At 38.8% G+C, this 19,753-nt stretch overlaps 3 protein-coding genes across 3 annotated transcripts; 2 read left to right on the plus strand and 1 right to left on the minus strand.

Moving 5' to 3' along the window:
* The first annotated feature begins 1,345 nt into the window (after nt 1–1,345).
* On the plus strand, nt 1,346–1,909 carry LOC137253190 (larval cuticle protein 65Ag1-like). The gene has a single exon (XM_067789717.1). The coding sequence runs from the start codon at nt 1,404–1,406 to the stop codon at nt 1,716–1,718; it is 315 nt and encodes a 104-aa protein (XP_067645818.1). The 5' UTR covers nt 1,346–1,403; the 3' UTR covers nt 1,719–1,909.
* Nucleotides 1,910–6,885: 4,976 nt separating this feature from the next.
* On the plus strand, nt 6,886–7,528 carry LOC137253191 (larval cuticle protein 65Ag1-like). Its single transcript, XM_067789718.1, has 2 exons — nt 6,886–7,053; nt 7,149–7,528. The coding sequence occupies exons 1-2, from the start codon at nt 6,935–6,937 to the stop codon at nt 7,345–7,347; spliced, it is 318 nt and encodes a 105-aa protein (XP_067645819.1). The 5' UTR covers nt 6,886–6,934; the 3' UTR covers nt 7,348–7,528.
* Nucleotides 7,529–9,669: 2,141 nt separating this feature from the next.
* Nucleotides 9,670–10,276, minus strand: LOC137253192 (larval cuticle protein 65Ag1-like). Its single transcript, XM_067789719.1, has 2 exons — nt 10,106–10,276; nt 9,670–10,029 (listed from the first exon to the last, which is right to left on the minus strand). Exons 1-2 carry the CDS (start codon nt 10,222–10,224, stop codon nt 9,831–9,833), a joined length of 318 nt encoding a protein of 105 aa, XP_067645820.1. The 5' UTR covers nt 10,225–10,276; the 3' UTR covers nt 9,670–9,830.
* Nucleotides 10,277–19,753: the final 9,477 nt, after the last annotated feature.

The following is a 19,753-nucleotide window of genomic DNA, read 5'->3' on the forward strand; positions in this document are numbered from 1 at the left end:
ACGATATCAAAAAATTATAAGTTTTCTATTAAAAAGTTATCGATTTGTTTTCGGAACTTTGTATATTTTTATCGAAAATTAATTCATTTGCTGTCGATGCGTTAACAAAGATGTATGGATATGTTATCAAAAAGTTATCGATCTTATATCGGTTTTTAAAGGCGTTGTTATAGATTTGTTAAGGTCAGCCTTTTTTTTAGATTTGGAGTTATGTTCGAAGCAATTCGGGAAGGCATGTTTATGTTTGTTGTAATTGGAGCTCTTATATCTACTTTTGGCTTGAAAGAAAATCTTCCTCTTCAAGGAAAAAATATGCTAAAATAGACCAGTTTCCTTCGGCGGGTTCCGAAAGAAACGCTTTCTTAGCCGGAACGTCATCATTCATTCGCATAACATGGACTAGCCAGCGCAGCCGTAGCGTTTTAATTCGCTTGACTATGCTGATGTCTGCGTAGAGCTCGTACAGCTCATCGTTAAATTTTCTTCCGTACTCGCCATCGCCAACGCGTAGAGCTCAATAAATATTTCGCAGAATTTGTTTCTCAAACACTCACAGAGCCGCCTCATCTATTGTTATCATGGTTCATGCTTCTGCACCGTATAGCAGGATGGGTACGATGAGTGACTTGTTTGTTCGTTACTCGTCTATTTATTTTACCCAGTTTTAGCCTAAGGCCCTTGCTGCTATGGCTTTATAGCTATATTATAATTTCATATTATAATGTCAGCTTTTGAATAAATAAATAAATAAATTTTACCCAGTTGGTTCGGCGTGACATGCCGCTTTAGAATCCAAATTTGCTGGTAACGTTACTAAAGAACTAATCCGCTCTAATGTACACCTAAATAATACACAATTGCCTACCTTAATATAATTTCATCTGTAGAAAAGTTCAAATCCATAATTCAATAGCAAATACAAGAAATTCCAAAAATCTGATAAAACAACAAAAAAAACTAATGAAATGAATAATCGCAGCTCTCTTTCGTAGCAGTATATCCATCTACCAGCTCATTTTGGGTTTGCATTGTTGATGACGCTACCAACTAATTAATCAATTTCCGCAATAACAATACCAACAACTATCAGTATACTATGCAAAAACGAGTTTTGTTGTTAACAAAATTTTAGGCAAAACTAATTTTACAGAAAAAAACACCAATGTACAAAAAATAAAGACATCGTTTAATTTTTAACAAATTTCAATTTAAAAAAAAAACAAAATCTTAATTAGTCTCAATTGAAGGTATGCGAAGAAGATGAATTAGGGAACTTTTTGAAGATATTTTAGTTACAGTAGTATAAAAAGCATGCTAAAGAATGTGAATTTGCCATTCAATCACAACAAGTCCACAAGTCCACAAGACAACAATAACTCACGGCTTAGCTGTCAATTTTTCAAATGAACATGAAATTCGTTATTGTTTTTGTTGCACTCTTCGCTGCGGCTTTAGCTGCACCCCCACAGCATGAAGTTGAAATTGTGCGCCAGGAATCTGATGTCCAGCCTGAAGGTTATCGTTTCGGCTATACCACCAGTGATGGTACACAACACGACGAGGAAGGTCAATTGAAGAATGTCGGCAGCGAAGATGAGGCTATCGTCGTACGCGGTTCCTACAGCTTTGTTGGTGATGATGGTGTCACATATACAGTTAATTTTATCGCCGACGAAAATGGTTTCCAACCACAAGGAGCTCATTTACCAGTAGCTTAAGTAATTTTTTTCTTTTTTTTTTGTATCTGTTGTGATTTAGTTGAGTGTTCAGAGGATAAATACGAGCCTTTTTTTGGTTGTGTGCATTCTTTGTGAGAGTATTATTGAGATTTCTTAATAGGTTATTAAAAAAAGTAAAATAAAAATAAATAAAATAAAATGCTTTAATATTAAAAAAATATATATAAAAATGTTTACACAAATTTTGTTTTCAAAAGTGAACTGGTGGGCGTGCTTTTGAGTGTGGAAAATAACCTTTAAAGGATTGCGGTGTATGGTTTCGAAAGGTGCGTGCACATTAAGCGACGCGTCATATATATGGGGTATTCCATCCCATTTCGACCAATTTTGAACCCGACCCCTTTAGAATTGGCTGAAAGTTTTTCTTCTTTTTCTAGCTTACGAAAGACGTTTTTCAGAAGTTTTTCAAATTTTTTCATCCAACTCAAAAAAAGTTATGAATTTAAAAAAAAACACCGTTTTTGTTTTCAAAATGCTATAACTTTTTCAAAAATTGACCGTTTGGGATCTTTTTTTTTTTTTATTTGTTTTTAAATGTACTTTTCGGAAAAAATACAAAAAAAATTTAAAGTTTTGTTTTTCAATTAAACAAAAAAAAAAAACTTCTCGGCCCACTCCGGGATTAGTGGGGATGATTGCAGAATTGATTGAAGTTTTTTATGAGAAAAAAAAGGGCGAAATTCGAAAAATTTCGAAAAACTGAAAAATTACAAAAAAAAAACCTAAAAAAATTTTTTTTAATTTTTTCCGAAAAGAACATTTAAAAACAAATTACAAAAAAAAAAAACAGATCGAAAACGGTCAATTTTTGAAAAAGTTATAGCATTTTGAAAACAAAAACGGTGTTTTTTTAAAAATTCATAACTTTTTTTGAGTTGGATGAAAAAATCTGAAAAACTTCTGAAAAACGTCTTTCGTAAGCTAGAAAAAGAAGAAAAACTTTCAGCCAATTCTAAAGGGGTCGGGTTCAAAATTGCTCGAAATGGGATGGCATACCCCATATACAGCAGCGCAACATATTTACAGATTATTGAAGGCGAATGTTTTCAACTAATATTGACTTACTTTTCTCTATTTTAAATAAGAAGAACAAGAAAAACAAGTAAATAAGGTTAAGTTCGGGTGTAACCGAACATTACATACTCAGTTGAGAGCTATGGTGACAACATAAGGGAAAATAACCATGTAGGAAAATGAACCGAGGGAAACCCTGGAATGTGTTTGTATGACAAGTCTATCAAATGAAAGGCACTAAAGAGTATTTTATGAGGGAGTGGTCCATAATTCTATAGGTGGACGCCATTTAGGGATATCGCCATAAAGGTGGATCAGGGTTGACTCTAGAATTTGTTTGCACGATATGGGTATCAAATTAAAGGTATTAATGAGGGTTTTAAAAGGGAGTGGTGGTCGCCTTTTCGAGACATCGCCATAAAGGTGGACCAGGGGTGACTCTAGAATGCGTTTGTACAATATGGGTATCAAAAGAAAGGTGCTGATGAGTATTTTAAAAGGGAGTGGGTTTTCGTTCTATTGGTGGTCGCTTTTTCGAGATATCGCCATAAAGGTGAACCAGGGGTGACTCTAGAATATGTTTGTACGATATGGGTATCAAATGAAAGGTGTTAATGAGTATTTTAAAGGGGCGTGGGGCTTAGTTCTATAGGTGGACGCCTTTTCGAGATATATCCATAAAGGTGGACCAGGGGTGACTCTAGAATGTGTTTGTACGATATTGGTATCAAACTCAAGGTATTAATGAGAGTTTTAAAAGGGAGTGGTGGTAGTTGTATATGTGAAGGCGTTTTCCAGATATCGGCCAAAATGTGGACCAGGGTGACCCAAAACATCTTCTGTCGGGTACTGCTAATTTATTTATATATGTCATACCACGAACAGTATTCCTGCCAAGATTTCAAGGGTTTTTTATTTCGCAGTGCAGAACTTTTCATTTTCTTCTACTTAATATGGTAGGTGTCGCAACCATTTTACAAACTTTTTTCTAAGGTTATATTTCGCGTCAATAAACCAATCCAATTACCATTTTTCATCCCTTTTTTAGTATTTGGTATAAAACTATGGCATTTTTTTTCATTTTTCGTAATTTTCGATATCGAAAAAGTGGGCGTGTTCATAGTCGGATTTCGTTCATTTTTATACCAAGATAAAGTGAGTTCAGATAAGTACGTGAACTAAGTGCAGTAAAGATATGTCGATTTTTGCTCAAGTCATCGTGTTAACGGCCGAGCGGAAGGACAGACGGACGACTGTGTATAAAAACTGGGCGTGGCTTCAACCGATTCCTTTTTCACAGAAAACAGTTAGCGTCATAGAGTCTATGCCCCTACCAAATTTCAAAAGGATTGGTAAATGTTTGTTCGACTTATGGCATTAAAAGTATCCTAGACAAATTAAATGAAAAAGGAGGGAGCCACGCCCATTTTGAAATTTTCTTTTATTTTTGTATTTTGTTGCACCATATCATTACTGGAGTTGAATGTTGACATAATTTACTTATATACTGTAAAGATATTAAATTTTTTGTTAAAATTTTACTTTAAAAAAAAGTTTTTTTTTTAAAGTGGGTGTGGTCCTTCTCCGATTTTGCTAATTTTTATTAAGCGTACATATAGTAATAGGAGTAACGTTCCTGCCAAATTTCATCATGATATCTTCAACGAATGCCAAATTACAGCTTGCAAAATTTTAAATTACCTTCTTTTAAAAGTGGGCGGCGCCACGTCCACGTAATTTTCTATTCTGCGTCATAAGGTCAACTCACCTACCAAGTTTCATGGCTTTATCTGTCTTTGGTAATGAATTATCGCACTTTTTCGGTTTTTCGAAACTTTCGATATCGAAAAAGTTGGCGTGGTTATAGTCCGATATCGTTCATTTTAAATAGCGATCTGAGATGAGTGCTCAGGAACCTACATACCAAATTTAATCAAGATACCTCAAAATTTACTCAAGTTATCGTGTTAATGGACGGACGGATGGACGGACGGACATGGCTCAATCAAATTTTTTTTCGATCCTGATGATTTTGATATATGGAAGTCTATATCTATCTCGATTCCTTTATACCTGTACAACCAACCGTTATCCAATCAAGCTTAATAAACTCTGTGAGCTCTGCTCAACTGAGTATAAAAAGTTACTTGTTTATTAACAATTAACACAAAACATGTCTGTTTTTTTCGACACATTTGCCCTTAACAAAGTACTTGTCGGTGGTGATGAAATTTCTCTACAAGTTGTTGCAAAACTGCAGTCCCGTCAGTACACATATTGATAGTCAGGCGGTGATTAATACAGTCTCATACAATCTCATACAGTACTTCGTCAAGAAGTGTTCTGGAATGCAAAATAGCATTAGAAAAACTTCGCTCAGTCCGGAACGTACATCTATATTGGGTTCCCGGTCATAAAGAGATAGAAGAAATAAAATGGCCGATGAGTTGGCAAAGGAAATTGCATCACTCGCTGAAACGATAGTAGACGTCCCAATCAATTTGGGAGAATCTAAACGAAGACAGGAGCTGAACATGATCTATCAAGCAGGAGAGTCGTGGACAAAAGCGCGGGCTGCGAAATTTCTAAGATATTCTACAAATCTTTCGATATTAAACTCACAAAATGGCTCATATCACTGAAGAGAGAAGACCTAAGGCTCACGATGGGCATACTAACTGGACACTGCCTTCTGACGTCACATGCTTATAAGTTAGGTCTCGTCAATAAAAGCAAGTGTATGAAGTTGGAGCTGCAGGACGAACGGTCGAGCACGTTCTGTTGTTGTTTTGTTCTTGTTGTGTTAAAGATAAAGATACTCCCCGAAGGCTTAGGTGAGTGTTGCCGATGTTGATGGTACTTTGCCGAATATAGAACAGGAACGTTCCGGTAACAAAGCACCATTAAGGTACTAGCCCGACCATCTCGGGAACGATTTATATGACCACGTTAAACCTTCAAGGCCATCCTGTCCTCCCCATCCCTTGTTCCATGAGGAGCTTGGTGTCGCCAGATCCTCACCTGCTAAATATGTGCATGATACATTCGCATAAGCGAGGTTGACAATGGGGTTCCGGAAGCTGTAAAGCTTTATATTGCGCTTATCAACCCCTTGAATCCCGTTCTGTGTTCGTATACAGTGATAGCCAGGTCAAAGCACCAGTTATTAGGGGCGGTAAAGTTGACAGATCTGGAGGCAGTAATTAAGCTGGGTCCAAGAAATCTTCTAGTATATGTCAAGAGGACGGATTTGCTTTATAACATAATTCCTGGTACCTGAGGTGGGGTTGGTTTGGTCGTCAAACCAATTCTGGTTACACTATGGACACATTCAGTCTATGTGAGGACTTTTTGAGCGGCCAGTTCAACATAACCTAAACTCTCAAACTCATTGAACTGACGAATGTAATAAATGAATAGACGATTAAATGAGAGATCGTTCAGAAAATAAAAAAAGTGCGAAATTTTCGTAAAATTTTCTTGATATTTCGAATTTTTCGAAAATGTGTTTGATATAGAATTGCATAGTTTTATTTACGAAATTTTTAGCATTTTTTTCTTTAAACATCGAAAATAAATAAGAAGAAACTAAATGCAGAGAATTGCAAGGAATAATCGAAACAACTGTCGCCTTTTCCGTCCAGATGTCGCGTGTTTCAATTTTTTTCAAATTTTTAATAAATATAATTTAAAAAATTGCTTTACATAATACTTCCATGTATTAAAAATATAAAAATTGATGTACGCTTATTAACAACAAGAGGAATTTAATTGAAGAAATTTGAAAAAAATATTTCCCCTGCTATTTTTCTAATCGCTGCTGTAAAACAAAATCCACAATGCCTACTTTTATTAGCAAACTTTGACGTCGCAAATTAATGAATAGGCTTTGCTAAATTTATAAGAAAAAATTTGCATACAAATTAGCAAAACTATTTCTTTTAATATAAAACTTGTTTAATTTGTAAATTTTGATTTGAAAGCGAAAACTTGCATATTTTTTGCATATTCAATTAAGAATAAGAAATAGGTCTTTTGTATCTCTTTAACATATTCCTATTTTAGTTTGAATCAAAAAAGAAAATTTCGTATAAAAGTAAGTTAAAAATTTAAGCCAATCAACAGTTCATTAGCTTACTCCATACAATAGGCACGCAGTCTATAAACAAAAAATTTTTAAAATGAAATTCGTAATTGTTTTTGTTGCACTCTTCGCCTTGGCCATCGCTGCTGCAGCTTATCCACAAGTACAGATTATTGAGTTGAAATCTGATGTTGAACCAGAACATTACAGTTATGCGTGAGTATTTTTGCTAACTAAAGCTTAGCTGTGAAAAGAGCCTAAGTACTTTTTTGAATTATAAAAAAAAATGTATTTTTACATCTATTTTTTAGATTGAAAACCAGTGACGGTACAGAAAAGCAAGAAGAGGGTACATTGGTGAATGTTGGCGCTAAAGATGAGCACATATCTGCTCGAGGCTCATTCTCTTTTAATGGTGATGATGGTCAAACTTACACTGTAAATTATATTGCTGATGAGAATGGTTTCCAACCACAAGGCGCACATTTACCTGTCGCTCCAGTGGCGTAATTTCTTTTATCGCTAATTGAGTTCGAGTTGTTGTCTGTTGTGACTCGCTGGGGCCGACTTTTGTAACACCTCATATCCAACACTTAATGTGACAGTGACAGTTGAGCTGTGATAAATGTCAGTAACAGCGAGGCAGAATGAAAAAAATATAAAAAATACCACGAGTAAATATTTTTATAAACTTTATTTTTCGTTATTAGAGAAAACTGGGGAAGTTTTGATTTGGGGGTCTGACTTTGTCCTTTGTTGAATAAATAAATAAATATAAGGCGCGACAACCTCCGAAAATGTTTTAGGCCGAGCTTCTTTGTTAAATAAAACATGGTGGTACTATTTGTAAACTTGACCTCACGAAGCTTTCTAGTTGCCGTCAAGAATTTGAGGATTTCATATAAAGGTATCTCCTTTTACCATTTTTATATTGTGGCATGTAATAAACTTTTTAAATTCAATGGCGAGCTTTGATCATCTGGAATCGCTTAAATTGAAGCAATGGAGTAAGTTTGAACACATAGAGAAAGAGACGGTGCTCTGCGGTAAAATTGCGGTTATTGTAAAGTACTGGATGAGATGAATAACTCGATTGAACAGCTTTCGACCTCTGGACCAGATTCAACAAAGTTTTGACTTCTGCGCTCTTCTCAATTCACGAGTAATCTTGAGTTCGCACAATTCAAGAAGCAGATTTTAACATTAGTTATACGGGAGCGTCCAAGTACCAAAACCTTTGCACACAAAATCTGGCGGATCCTGGAATCAAGGAGTCTAGACCAGTGGCTGTAATCTTCGGCAGTTTCTCTGTAAATAAACGAAATAGCCACCCCTTAGGTTGGGCCACACAAGGACACTGGTCTGAATCTTTGGAGTGGCCCTTTTCTCAATTCTTTCTACCGTTCTTGCCACCTAACTATTGTTCGTGACCTTGCGCTTTTCTTAGCATCTTCAGATGGTCGGCTGATTCCAATGCCACACAGATTTGTCATTTCACCTGAGAGTAGATCTACTGGGATTTCCGTGCTAAAACATGGATCGCGTCTTCGGACACCGCCGGATACCCACATGTTATTCGTATAGCAGTAATACACAAGGCTGGTAGTATATCTTTTTGGTGGACCATTTTAGATTCGTGCCATACCGGTGATGCCTATAATATTATCGAGCGGGTTACGTTGAATAATAGGGTAGCTTCACCTGGGCCGCCGATGTTGGGAAATATTCGCGTTTTGACTCCACTAACTTTAGAAACTTTCCCCCCACCATTTCGGTATACTTATTGGTGGGTCGATCTCTTCCTTTTTAAGAACTTTTAATGTTCCAGCACCGGATCAGAGTCGGAACAACTTTAATATATCATATCACTTTTTTTGAAGCTATAAAAATGTGCGAAGCTTGACAAGCACACATCTTTGAATGGCCAAAAGGTTAGTTGGCCTTACTAGTACTATAAGGGGTTGATAAGCGCAATGCAAAGCTTTATAGCTTCAGAGTTTTCGCAACCAAAACCTCACCTACGCGAGGGGAATCCAGTTAGAAATTCGAATGTATCATACACCCATTTAGCAGGCAAGGCTCTGGCGACCACACGCTCCTTCCATAGCCAGGTGGTGGTAGGCGGGATGATCTAGAAGGTTTAATGTGGTCATGTTAATCGTCCTCGAAATGTTGGGGCTAATACCTTAATGGCGCTTGTTACCGGAATGTACCAGATCTATAGCCGGCAAAGGACCATCAGCATCTATAACACTCCCCAAAATCTTCAGAGATTATACAGTCTTTATTGTTAATACAACAACAACAGTACTATAAGTGTTCATAAAGTCAATCGACATTATGTCTCCCATCCCTCAGTCGACCTTATGTCTCCTTCTCCCTGAAATTGGTCAAAGGACCAATTGATCTCATAGCTGTTGAAGTGTTTATACCACTTCTCCGCTCGAAACTAATAAAACGGAAACAAATCACCAGCGACTGTGTTAATTTGAAACCGTTTGGTCAGCTCTGATATGAAATTGGGGTTCAGAGGCTGTGCGATCATCGACATGGTCAGAATCTCATGACAATGGTGGAAACTTCTGGTAATTTTCTGCCATCTGCTTAAGTAAAACTTCCAGATAAGTTTCGTATCGGCATCAATAAGGACTTCAGAATATCCTTATTCTACTTGAGGATGAATTATTTTTAAATGACTTCTTCGCGTCGATTCATCAGGTCGTGCAATAATTAATTTTTTATCAATTTATCAGTATGGAAATTGGTGCAATTATACTACTGAGTTATTCTTAAAAAATTTCAAGGCTTTAACGCCATGCATTCATACTAAAGTTAAGTATTTAAAATGAAATATATATTTTCCGTATCAGCCAGTATCATGGTTAAAATCTAAATTAGTCTATAATTTTTTCAATTTTTTATTTCTCTCTTACATTTTTTCCTTAAAACTAAGAACAGTCCCGCTTATCACACCAAAGCAACAAATAACTTATTTAAGCCACTGGTGGAACCGGTAGATGAGCACCTTGTGGCTGGAACCCGTTTTCATCGGCAACATAATTAACCGTATACGTCTGACCATCAGCAGCGACAAATGAGAAAGAGCCACGTGCAACAATATGTGCATCCTCAGCACCAGCATTCACCAATTGACCATCTTCTTGTTTCGATGTACCATCGCTGGTTTGCAAACTAATAAAACAAAGTATGAAAAAAATGTATTAACTAAAAAATCCTGCAAAAGATCAATTGCGGTTTGAAAACTTACGCATAACTGTAGCGATCTGGTTCAACATCAGACCTCTGCTCAATGATTTCCACGCCAGAAGGAGGTGGCGCTGCGGTAGTCAGGGCAATCAGTGCAAGCAAAATTATGATCAATTTCATATTTTAATTTGGTGTCTGCTGTTATTTTGTTTGTTGACTTATGTGTGCAAACTCAGTCTAGCAACTGTTGTAATTAGCCAATTGACAACTTGCTTTTATGCGAAAATTTTTTTCAAGAATATTCATCTTCAATGCTAAAAAGCTGTTACATAAAATGATTTTTTATTGATTCTTGGTTTGATTCTGCATATCTCACGCTTGGAGAACTCGTTATTATACTTAGTTGAGCAGAGCTCAAAGAGTATATTAAGTTTGATTGGATAACGGTTGGTTGTACATATATAAAGGAATCGAGATAGATATAGACTTCCATATATCAAAATAATCAGGATCGAAAAAAAATTTGATTGAGCCATGTCCGTCCGTCCGTCCGTCCGTCCGTCCGCCCGTTAACACGATAACTTGAGTAAATTTTGAGGTATCTTGATGAAATTTGGCATGTAGGTTCCTGAGCACTCATCTCAGATCGCTATTTAAAATGAACGAAATCCGACTATGACCACGCCCACTTTTTCGATATCGAAAATTACGAAAAATGAAAAAAATGCCATAATTCTATACCAAATACGAAAAAAGGGATGAAACATGGTAAGGTACTTGGATTGTTTTATTGACGCGAAATATAACTTTAGAAAAAACTTTATAAAATGGTTGTGACACCTACCATATTAAGTAGAAGAAAATGAAAAAGTTCTGCAGGGCGAAATAAAAAACCCTTAAAATCTTGGCAGGTATTACATATATAAATAAATTAGCGGTATCCAACAGATGATGTTCTGGGTCACCCTGGTCCACATTTTGGTCGATATCTGGAAAAGAATTCTAGAGTCACCCCTGGCCCACCTTTATGGCGATATCTCGAAACGGCGTCCACCTATGGAACTAAGGATTACTCCCTTTTAAAATACTCATTAATACCTTTCTTTTGATACCCATATTGTACAAACAAATTCTAGGGTCACCCCTGGGCCACCTTTATGGCGATATCTCGAAAATGCGACCACCTATACAACAACCACCACTCCCTTTTAAAACCCCCATTAATACCTTTAATTTGATACCCATATCGTACAAACACATTCTAGAGTCACCCTTGGTCCACCTTTATGGCGATATTTCGAAACGTCGCCCACCTATAGAACTAAGCCCCACGCCCTTTTAAAATACTCATTAACACCTTTCATTTGATACCAATATCGTACAAACATATTCTAAAGTCACCCCTGGTCCACCTTTATGGCGATATCTCGAAAAGGCGAACACCTATAGAACGAAGGCCCACTCCCTTTTAAAAATACTCATTAACACCTTTCTTTTGACACCCATATTGTACAAACAAATTCTAGAGTCACCCCTGGTCCACCTTTATTGCGATACCTCGAAACGGCGTCCACCTATGGAACTAAGGATTACTCCCTTTTAAAAAACTCATTAACCCTTTCTTTGACACCCATATTGTACAAACAAATTTTAGGGTCACCCCTGCTCCACCTTTATGGCGATATCTCGAAAAGGCGAACACCTGTGGAACGAAGGCCCACTCCCTTTTAAAAATACTCATTAACTCCTTTCGTTTGATACTCATATTGCACAAACAAATTCTAGAGTCACCCCTGGTCCACCTTTATTGCGATACCTCGAAACGGCGTCCACCTATGGAACTAAGGATTACTCCCTTTTAAAAAACTCATTAACCCTTTCTTTGACACCCATATTGTACAAACAAATTTTAGGGTCACCCCTGCTCCACCTTTATGGCGATATCTCGAAACGGCGTCCACCTGTGGAACTAAGGATTACTCCCTTTTAAAATACTCATTAACTCCCTTCGTTTGATACTCATATTGCACAAACAAATTCTAGAGTCACCCCTGGCCCACCTTTATGGCGATATCTCGAAACGGCGTCCACCTATGGAACTAAGGATTACTCCCTTTTAAAAAACTCATTAACACCTTTCTTTTGACACCCATATTGTACAAACAAATTTTAGGGTCACCCCTGCTCCACCTTTATGGCGATATCTCGAAACGGCGTCCACCTATGGAACTAAGGATTACTCCCTTTTAAAATACTCATTAACTCCTTTCGTTTGATCCTCATATTGCACAAACAAATTCTAGAGTCACCCCTGGCCCACCTTTATGGCGATATCTCGAAACGGCGTCCACCTATGGAACTAAGGATTACTCCCTTTTAAAAAACTCATTAACACCTTTCTTTTGACACCCATATTGTACAAACAAATTTTAGGGTCACCAATGCTCCACCTTTATGGCGATATCTCGAAACGGCATCCACCTGTGGAACTAAGGATTACTCCCTTTTAAAATACTCATTAACTCCTTTCGTTTGATACTCATATTGCACAAACAAATTCTAGAGTCACCCCTGGCCCACCTTTATGGCGATATCTTGAAACGGCGGCCACCTATGGAACTAAGGATTACTCCCTTTTAAAAAACTCATTAACACCTTTCTTTTGACACCCATATTGCACAAACAAATTCTAGAGTCACCCCTGGCCCACCTTTATGGCGATATCTCGAAACGGCGTCCACCTATGGAACTAAGGAATGGAACTAAGGATTACTCCCTTTTAAAATACTCATTAACACCTTTCTTTTGATACCCATATTGTACAAACAAATTCTAGGGTCACCCCTGGTCCACCTTTATGGCGATATCTCGAAACGGCGTCCACCTATGGAACTAAGGATTACCCCTTTTAAAATACTCATTAACACCTTTCATTTGATACCCATATCGTACAAACGCATTCTAGAGTCACCCCTGGTTCACCTTTATGGCGATATCTCGAAAAGGCGACCACCTATACAACAACCACCACTCCCTTTTAAAACCCTCATTAATACCTTTAATTTGATACCCATATCGTACAAACACATTCTAGAGTCACCCCTGGTCCACCTTTATGGCGATATTTCGAAACGGCATCAACCTATAGAACTAAGGCCCACTCCCTTTTAAAATACTCATTAACACCATTCGTTTGATGCCCATATTGTACAAACAAATTCTAGGGTCACCCCTGGTCCACCTTTATGGCGATATCTCGAAACGGCGTCCACCTATGGAACTAAGGATTACTCCCTTTTAAAATACTCATTAACACCTTTCATTTGATACCCATATCGTACAAACGCATTCTAGAGTCAACCCTGATCCACCTTTATGGCTATATCCCTAAATGGCGTCCACCTATAGAACTATGGTCCACTCCCTCATAAAATACACTGTAATACCTTTCATTTGATACACATGTCATACAAACACATTCCAGGGTTACCTCGGTTCATTTTCCTAAATGGTTATTTTCCCTTATGTTGTCACCATAGCTCTCAACTGAGTATATAATGTTCGGTTACACCCGAACTTAACCTTCCTTATTTGTTTTTTTATTGTTTGTTAGTTTGTTATAAATTTGTATTTGGTTGCACATATTTTGCATACTTGACATACTTGCATACTTCAATGTGATTTAAGCAGTAACGTAAAGGAAAGTAAAGGTAAGGAAAAGGTGAGAAAGGAGAGTGGAGGCAAGGAGAGGAGGGAAAAGGAAAGGAAAGAAAAGAAAAGAAAAGAAAAGAAAAGAAAAGAAAAGAAAAGAAAAGAAAAGAAAAGAAAAGAAAAGGAAAGGGAAGGAAAAGAAAGGAAAGGAATGGAAAGGAAAGGAAGGGAAAGGAAAGCAATGGAAAGGAAAAGAAAGGAAAGGAAAGGAAAGGATAGGAAAGGAATGGAAAGGAAAGGAGAGTACATGAAGGAAACAAAAGCAATGGAAAGAAAAGCAAGGAAAGGAAAGGAAAGCATAGGAAAGGAATGGAAAGGAAAGGAAAGTACAGGAAGGAAAAAAAAGCAAAGGAAAGAAAAACAAGGGAAAGGAAAGGAAAGGAAAGGAAAGGAAAGGAAAGGAAAGGAAGGGAAAGGGAAGGAAAGGAAAGGAAAGTAATGGAAAGGAAAGGAAAGGAACGGAAAGGAAAGGAAAGGAAAGGAAAGGAAAGGAAAGGAAATGATAGGAAAGGAATGGAAAGGAAAGGAATAGAAAGGAAAGGAAAGCAATGGAAAGGAAAGGAAAGGAAAGGAAGGATAGGAAAGGAATGGAAAGGAAAGGAAAGGAAAGTACAGGAAGGAAACAAAAGCAATGGAAAGAAAAGCAAGGGAAAGGAAAGGAAAGGAAAGGAAAGGAAAGGAAAGGAAACGAATGGAAAGTAAAGGAAAGGAAAGGGAAGGAAAGGAAAGGAAAGGAACGGAAAGGAAAGGAAAGGAAAGGAAAGGAAAGAAAAGCAATGGAGAGGAAAAGAAAGGAAAGGAAAGGAAAGGAAAGATAGGAAGGGAAAGGAAAGGACAGGAAAGGAACGGAAAGAAAAGCAATGGAAAGGAAAAGAAAGGAAATGAAAGGAAAGGAAAGGAAAGGAAAGGAAAGGAAAGGAAAGGAAAGGAAAGGAAAGGAAAGGAAAGGAAAGGAAAGAAAAGCAATGGAAAGGAAAGGAAAGGAAAGGAAAGGAAAGGAAATGAAAGGAAAGGAAAGGATAGGAAAGGAATGGAAAGGAAAGGAAATGAAATGAAATGAAAGGAAAGGAAAGGAAAGGAAAGGAAAGGAAAGGAAAGGAAAGGAAGGGAAGGGAAAGGAAAGGAAAGGAAAGGAAAGGAAAGGAAAGGAAAGGAAAGGAAAGGAAAGGAAAGGAAAGGAAAGGAAATTAAAAGAAAGCAGGAGAGAGGGAGAATTAGAAGTCGAAACCGAAGCCAAAATTGCTACGAATTGACGGTTTATTATTGAATAGTTATAGATTTATGATCGGAGTGTTACAAATTTGTTATCAGCGTATTATCGATTTACTTTGGGAAAGCTACGGAGTTGACTTTGAAAATTAATCGGTTTGTTATCGCAAAGTTGTGTGTGGAAATTTTATGGAGTTTATATTGAAAAGCTTTCGATATTACATCAAAATTGATCGTTTTGTTAAAAGAGTCTTACCAATTTCTTATCGTTGTGTTATCGATCCGTTATCGGCGACTCATCGATTTTTTTATTATTTAATATTAAGCCGATAACAAACTCGAAGATGGCCTCGCTTTCGATATTAATCCGATAATAAAAAACTTGTCCACAAAGCTCTTCTTAGATACCCCGAAAATTTTTGTTTTTGGTAAAGTTGTCTCTGTTATGGTTTAACTTCAACCTGTGACCGATCTCACGTTAATTGAAAAACATTAGTTTTCTATATGTATAGCTGTATATTTACAAATCAAAAGCCATAAGTACTTGGTGTGAATTCTCTACTATTTTTTCAATATAAACTTTCCTGTTTAGCTAGCTATCTTCTGGAAACCGAGCAGACCTTGCCTGAGAGCAGGAGTTTTATACCGCTGAGTGTCAGTCAAGCAGTTTATAAAGTAGTATCCCGTTCAGGCCTACAACCCACAACATTGGCAGAGAACTCTTCTCTTGAGTGTCGTAGCAGACGACTAATCAATGGATCCGAAGCTTCCATGGGTAACAAAAAATCGTTCCGAGGCAGTCGGTATAGTACCATGTTAGAACTGGAGGGTATCTTATTCATATACATCGAAAAGGTCCTCACCTCCTCAACTCACTCCCAATCTACGGGGAATGCTTTTGCGGCTGCATGAACAACAAAAACAGAAAGAAGAACATTTCGTTAGTAGGTATAACTCTTTCCGCTACCACAGCGATGAGTTGTTCTTTTTTCCTTCTTCTTAACAGGTGCTTAGATATAGGCGAGTGCTAGCAAGAATAGATTATGAACCGCAGAATTCTGCGTATGAGACGGATTGTTCCAATAGTGGATCGAAGTCTGTTTTATTTCGGGTGCGAGAAACTTCATAAAGTTTCGAAAGGCTCGAAGGAATCTCTTCCAATTCTAACTAAGCTTGTGGTTCCGCTCAACATTATTTTGCACATCCGCATAAGTTTGGCATAGAAACGAACTTTAAACAAGAGGCATATAGGCAGCAAATCTGCTCCGTAATAGGTTTATCAGATCTGAGCCACACTCAAAAGATCCAATCAGTTGTAAGAAAGATTCCGCGACAGTTAGCGAAATTTTCTGTCATATTAAAATATTTTACCGTAAACAATGCAATATCAGATATTGGACTCGGGCTCAGTATCTTTCCTTGGTGATTCATTGCTGCCTTCGCCCAAGTGGTCAGAGATTATTTCCTCCATAATGTAAGCACCAGGGCCGTAGAGAGAAAATCTGGGCCCGGGACAAAACAATTTACGGGCCCCCTATAAAAAATCGACTAATGCATTTGCTTAATTGATTGTCCTTTGAAGAAGGAACGTTCTGCACTAGCTACAATGACAGTTAAAGAGCAAAAAATAAAGCGACACAAATTTTGGGGAAAATTGTATACAGATTTTGAACATAGATGGCATTTAGCAATTCCAATGGTGACAGACTCTTATCAAAATTTGCTTCGTAAATGTGTTTCAAGTGAATTATTTTGCATTCTAAGCTTTGAGAAATGTCCGACTTGTATTTCTCGACAAATTTTGCTGCGCTCGCCCGAACCGTAGTTTCATCCATATCTTCAAATTGCCTCAAAAAGGAAAACGTCTCGCTCAAATTTCTCATAGCGGCAAATCGTTCAGTAATGCCAGTGATTACCGAATAAATGGTCACCAGGAATGTATTGTTTTTAAAATCAGACTCTGAATCATCCGTAATCATCTCATTTAAATTATCTTCAGAGCGTTTTTGGGGTTTCTCTTTCTAATGTCCGGAAACTTTGGCGAGGTGTTCAATTGAATAGCAACTGTTTTGTATTTAAATTTGTTTAAAATTGTTTCCCATTGGTTACTGATCAGCTTCAGATCAGCTAATAAGGCATCTATATGTCGGACCTCAGCATCTATGGTGGCGTCACTAGCTTGGATGACCACGTTTCATTCATTAATGGTACTCAGTATTTTGAACCAAATTGAGGACAGCAAGATATATTCGAACTTGTTGATGTACTTGAGAATGCCGGTAGCATCACCGTATGCTTGCGCAGTCAAAGTTGGCTTTTTTCTGAAAGACTATGAAGAGGGCTCGGCATATTTTTTTTTTTTGATGATGTCCCATCGTTGTGGAGTGCTTTTGAAAATAGTAAAACATTATTGTACAACTACGAAGAAAGTAACTGCAGCCGTACAACATTCTGCAACATCAACACCACATAAATTGAGACCGTGGGTTGCACAAGGCGAGTAATCAGCATTCCAGTTTTAGTCGAGAATGTCCGCAAGGGAGCCAGTACCCATGGTTGTGGTTGCTGACCTCGCTAATTCGGACAACGAAAACATGTCTCGCCAGTGGCGGGATCTGTCATCAGTGTTGGTCGTCTGGCTGATAGGACAGATGAGGAGCCCCTATCCTCCGAGGGCGAATCATCGATAGAGGGATCCGTCATCAGTGTAAGACATCTGTTTGGTGGGGAAGAGGATCTCCGAGCCTCCTAGGGCAAATCCGCCAAACATGGGGTTGTGGAAGAAGAATGGTGTTGATGATAATCCGTCAAATCAATCTTCAGCACTCTAAGGCGGCTTCCGCAAATTTGTTGCTCTGCCTTGAAAAAGGCGGAGTGGATATAGTCCTTGGCCAGGAGCGGTGGGTGAGTAGTAACGGCAGAAATATTTCTGTATTAAGGACGGGAAAATTCAACACCTTGGTGTATGGGGAGGTATGTAAGCCTAGATCATGTGTGCTTGCTAAAAAGGAATTTCATCAATGCTGACGTAGCCACGGGTAGTGGGTATGTGGGTAGTCTTAGCGTACATGCCCCATGGGGACGTAGCGGGGCCACCACCTGCGATACTGGGCGAAATCACCGCTGAAGCAAGGAGGAGAGGTTTTGGCATGATCATAGGTGCCGATGCTAATGCCCACCATAGCATCTGGAGTAGCTTGGATACGAACACCAGAGGTGAGTCTTAATTTATTTTTATTGTAGATGAGGGACTTTGTATATGAAATGGGGTGAATTACCCGACTTTTATTACTGCGGTAAGAGAGGAGGCCCTGGACCTCACCCTGGGTAGTAGAGAACTGGGAAATCGGATATCTGGCTGGATGGTTCTCAACGAGCACTCCTTCTCTGACCACCGATATATTGAGTTCTCGGTGAGCGAAGACCATAGTGGTAAAATATCTTTTAGGAACCCTAAAAGTACTAACTGGGACTTGTATTGTAGGATGGCTGGGGGGGTGGGTGAGCTATTGCCTGCGGCGCCTACCGTTATTCGGACCTTTCCGAATCTGAGATAGACGTTCTGGTGGAAAACTTCACCTCGGCAAGCAATAGCGCCTTTCAACTGTTCTGTCCGTTGAAAACTTACAGGGGAAGGGCAAGCCGCCCTGGTGGCCTGATTCTCTTGACGACCTAAGAGTATCCAGTAGACGGATCTTCAATAGAGCCAGGAGGAGTAAATTGCCCTCGGACTGGGAGCTCTATAAGGTGAGTCTGGGGATTTATAAATATGAAATAAGGATAGCCAAGCGAGATTCGTGCCGAAGTTTCTGCGAAAACGTAGAAGGCTGCAATGAATCCGCGAGGCTTAGAAAAATACTCTGATACTGGGTATCTGGGAGATGATGTTTGGGACTGGTCGATAAGTAGCGAGGAGTCCCTAAAGCTTTTACTGGACAATCATGTTCCCGATGTCCCAGTTGCGCAGGGATCTTCGCCTGCATGGTTGGCGATCGCTGGCCATGCAGAAATGCCTGCCATTCCACTACGGGAAAGCCAAATTACCTGGGCTATAGGTTCGTTCAAGGCCTATAAGTCTTCGGGCCCGGATGGCATTATTCATGCGCAACTTCAAACGTTTTTAGGGATTTCCTGCTGCTGGTTGGCCATCATCTACACTAACTGCCTCAGGCTAAACTATATGCCAAGTTGTGGCGCACGGTTAGGGTCATCTTTTTTCCGAAGGCCGGCAGAAGCGCTCATGTATCACCTAAGGATTTCTGGCCAATCAGTCTCTCGTCGTTTCTTCTTAAGACGTTTGTGTGGCTGATGGACCTGTACCTACGGGAAAGGATTCCACGGCGGTAACTGTCGGCTTCACAGCATGCCTGCTGCAAGGGCATATCGACGTAAACGGCTCTCCATTCGATTGTAAAGCAAATTGAGGGGTCTCTGGAACACAAAGAGTTTGCTCTTGGTGCCATTCTAGACATCGAGGGGGTTTTTAACATTGTCTTGCAGGGGGCAATCGAAAGAGCTCTGCTGGGTTTAGGTGTCGAAGCGACTCTGGTTGAATTTATTAGTAAACTTCTATGCAGCAGGGTTGTCGCAGCGGAGTGGGGAGGGGCCATAATTGAGAGGAAGGTGTGCAGGGGCACGCCACAGAGGGTGTCCTATTTCATCTGCTCTGTGTTGTGGTAGTTAACGAGCTCCTGGTGGAGCTGGAAGCCAATGGTTATCGGGTGGTTGCCTGTGCAGATGACCACGCTATCCTAGTCATAGGTAAATTTCTGGGCACCCTGTGCGATGT

The sequence above is a fragment of the Eurosta solidaginis genome, chromosome 5 (genome assembly GCF_040869045.1).
Source record: "Eurosta solidaginis isolate ZX-2024a chromosome 5, ASM4086904v1, whole genome shotgun sequence".
In the NCBI taxonomy this organism is placed as follows: domain Eukaryota; kingdom Metazoa; phylum Arthropoda; class Insecta; order Diptera; family Tephritidae; genus Eurosta; species Eurosta solidaginis.

What these genes read in the sequence shown, in the direction of transcription:
- LOC137253190 (XM_067789717.1), top strand. Translation starts at nt 1,404, where the DNA reads ATGAACATGAAATTCGTTATTGTTTTTGTTGCACTCTTCGCTGCGGCT.
- LOC137253191 (XM_067789718.1), top strand. Translation starts at nt 6,935, where the DNA reads ATGAAATTCGTAATTGTTTTTGTTGCACTCTTCGCCTTGGCCATCGCT. An exon ending in CCAGAACATTACAGTTATGC is followed by an intron (nt 7,054 to 7,148) that starts GTGAGTATTTTT and finishes TCTATTTTTTAG; the next exon opens with ATTGAAAACCAGTGACGGTA.
- LOC137253192 (XM_067789719.1), bottom strand. Translation starts at nt 10,224, where the DNA reads ATGAAATTGATCATAATTTTGCTTGCACTGATTGCCCTGACTACCGCA. An exon ending in CCAGATCGCTACAGTTATGC is followed by an intron (nt 10,030 to 10,105) that starts GTAAGTTTTCAA and finishes TTGTTTTATTAG; the next exon opens with TTTGCAAACCAGCGATGGTA.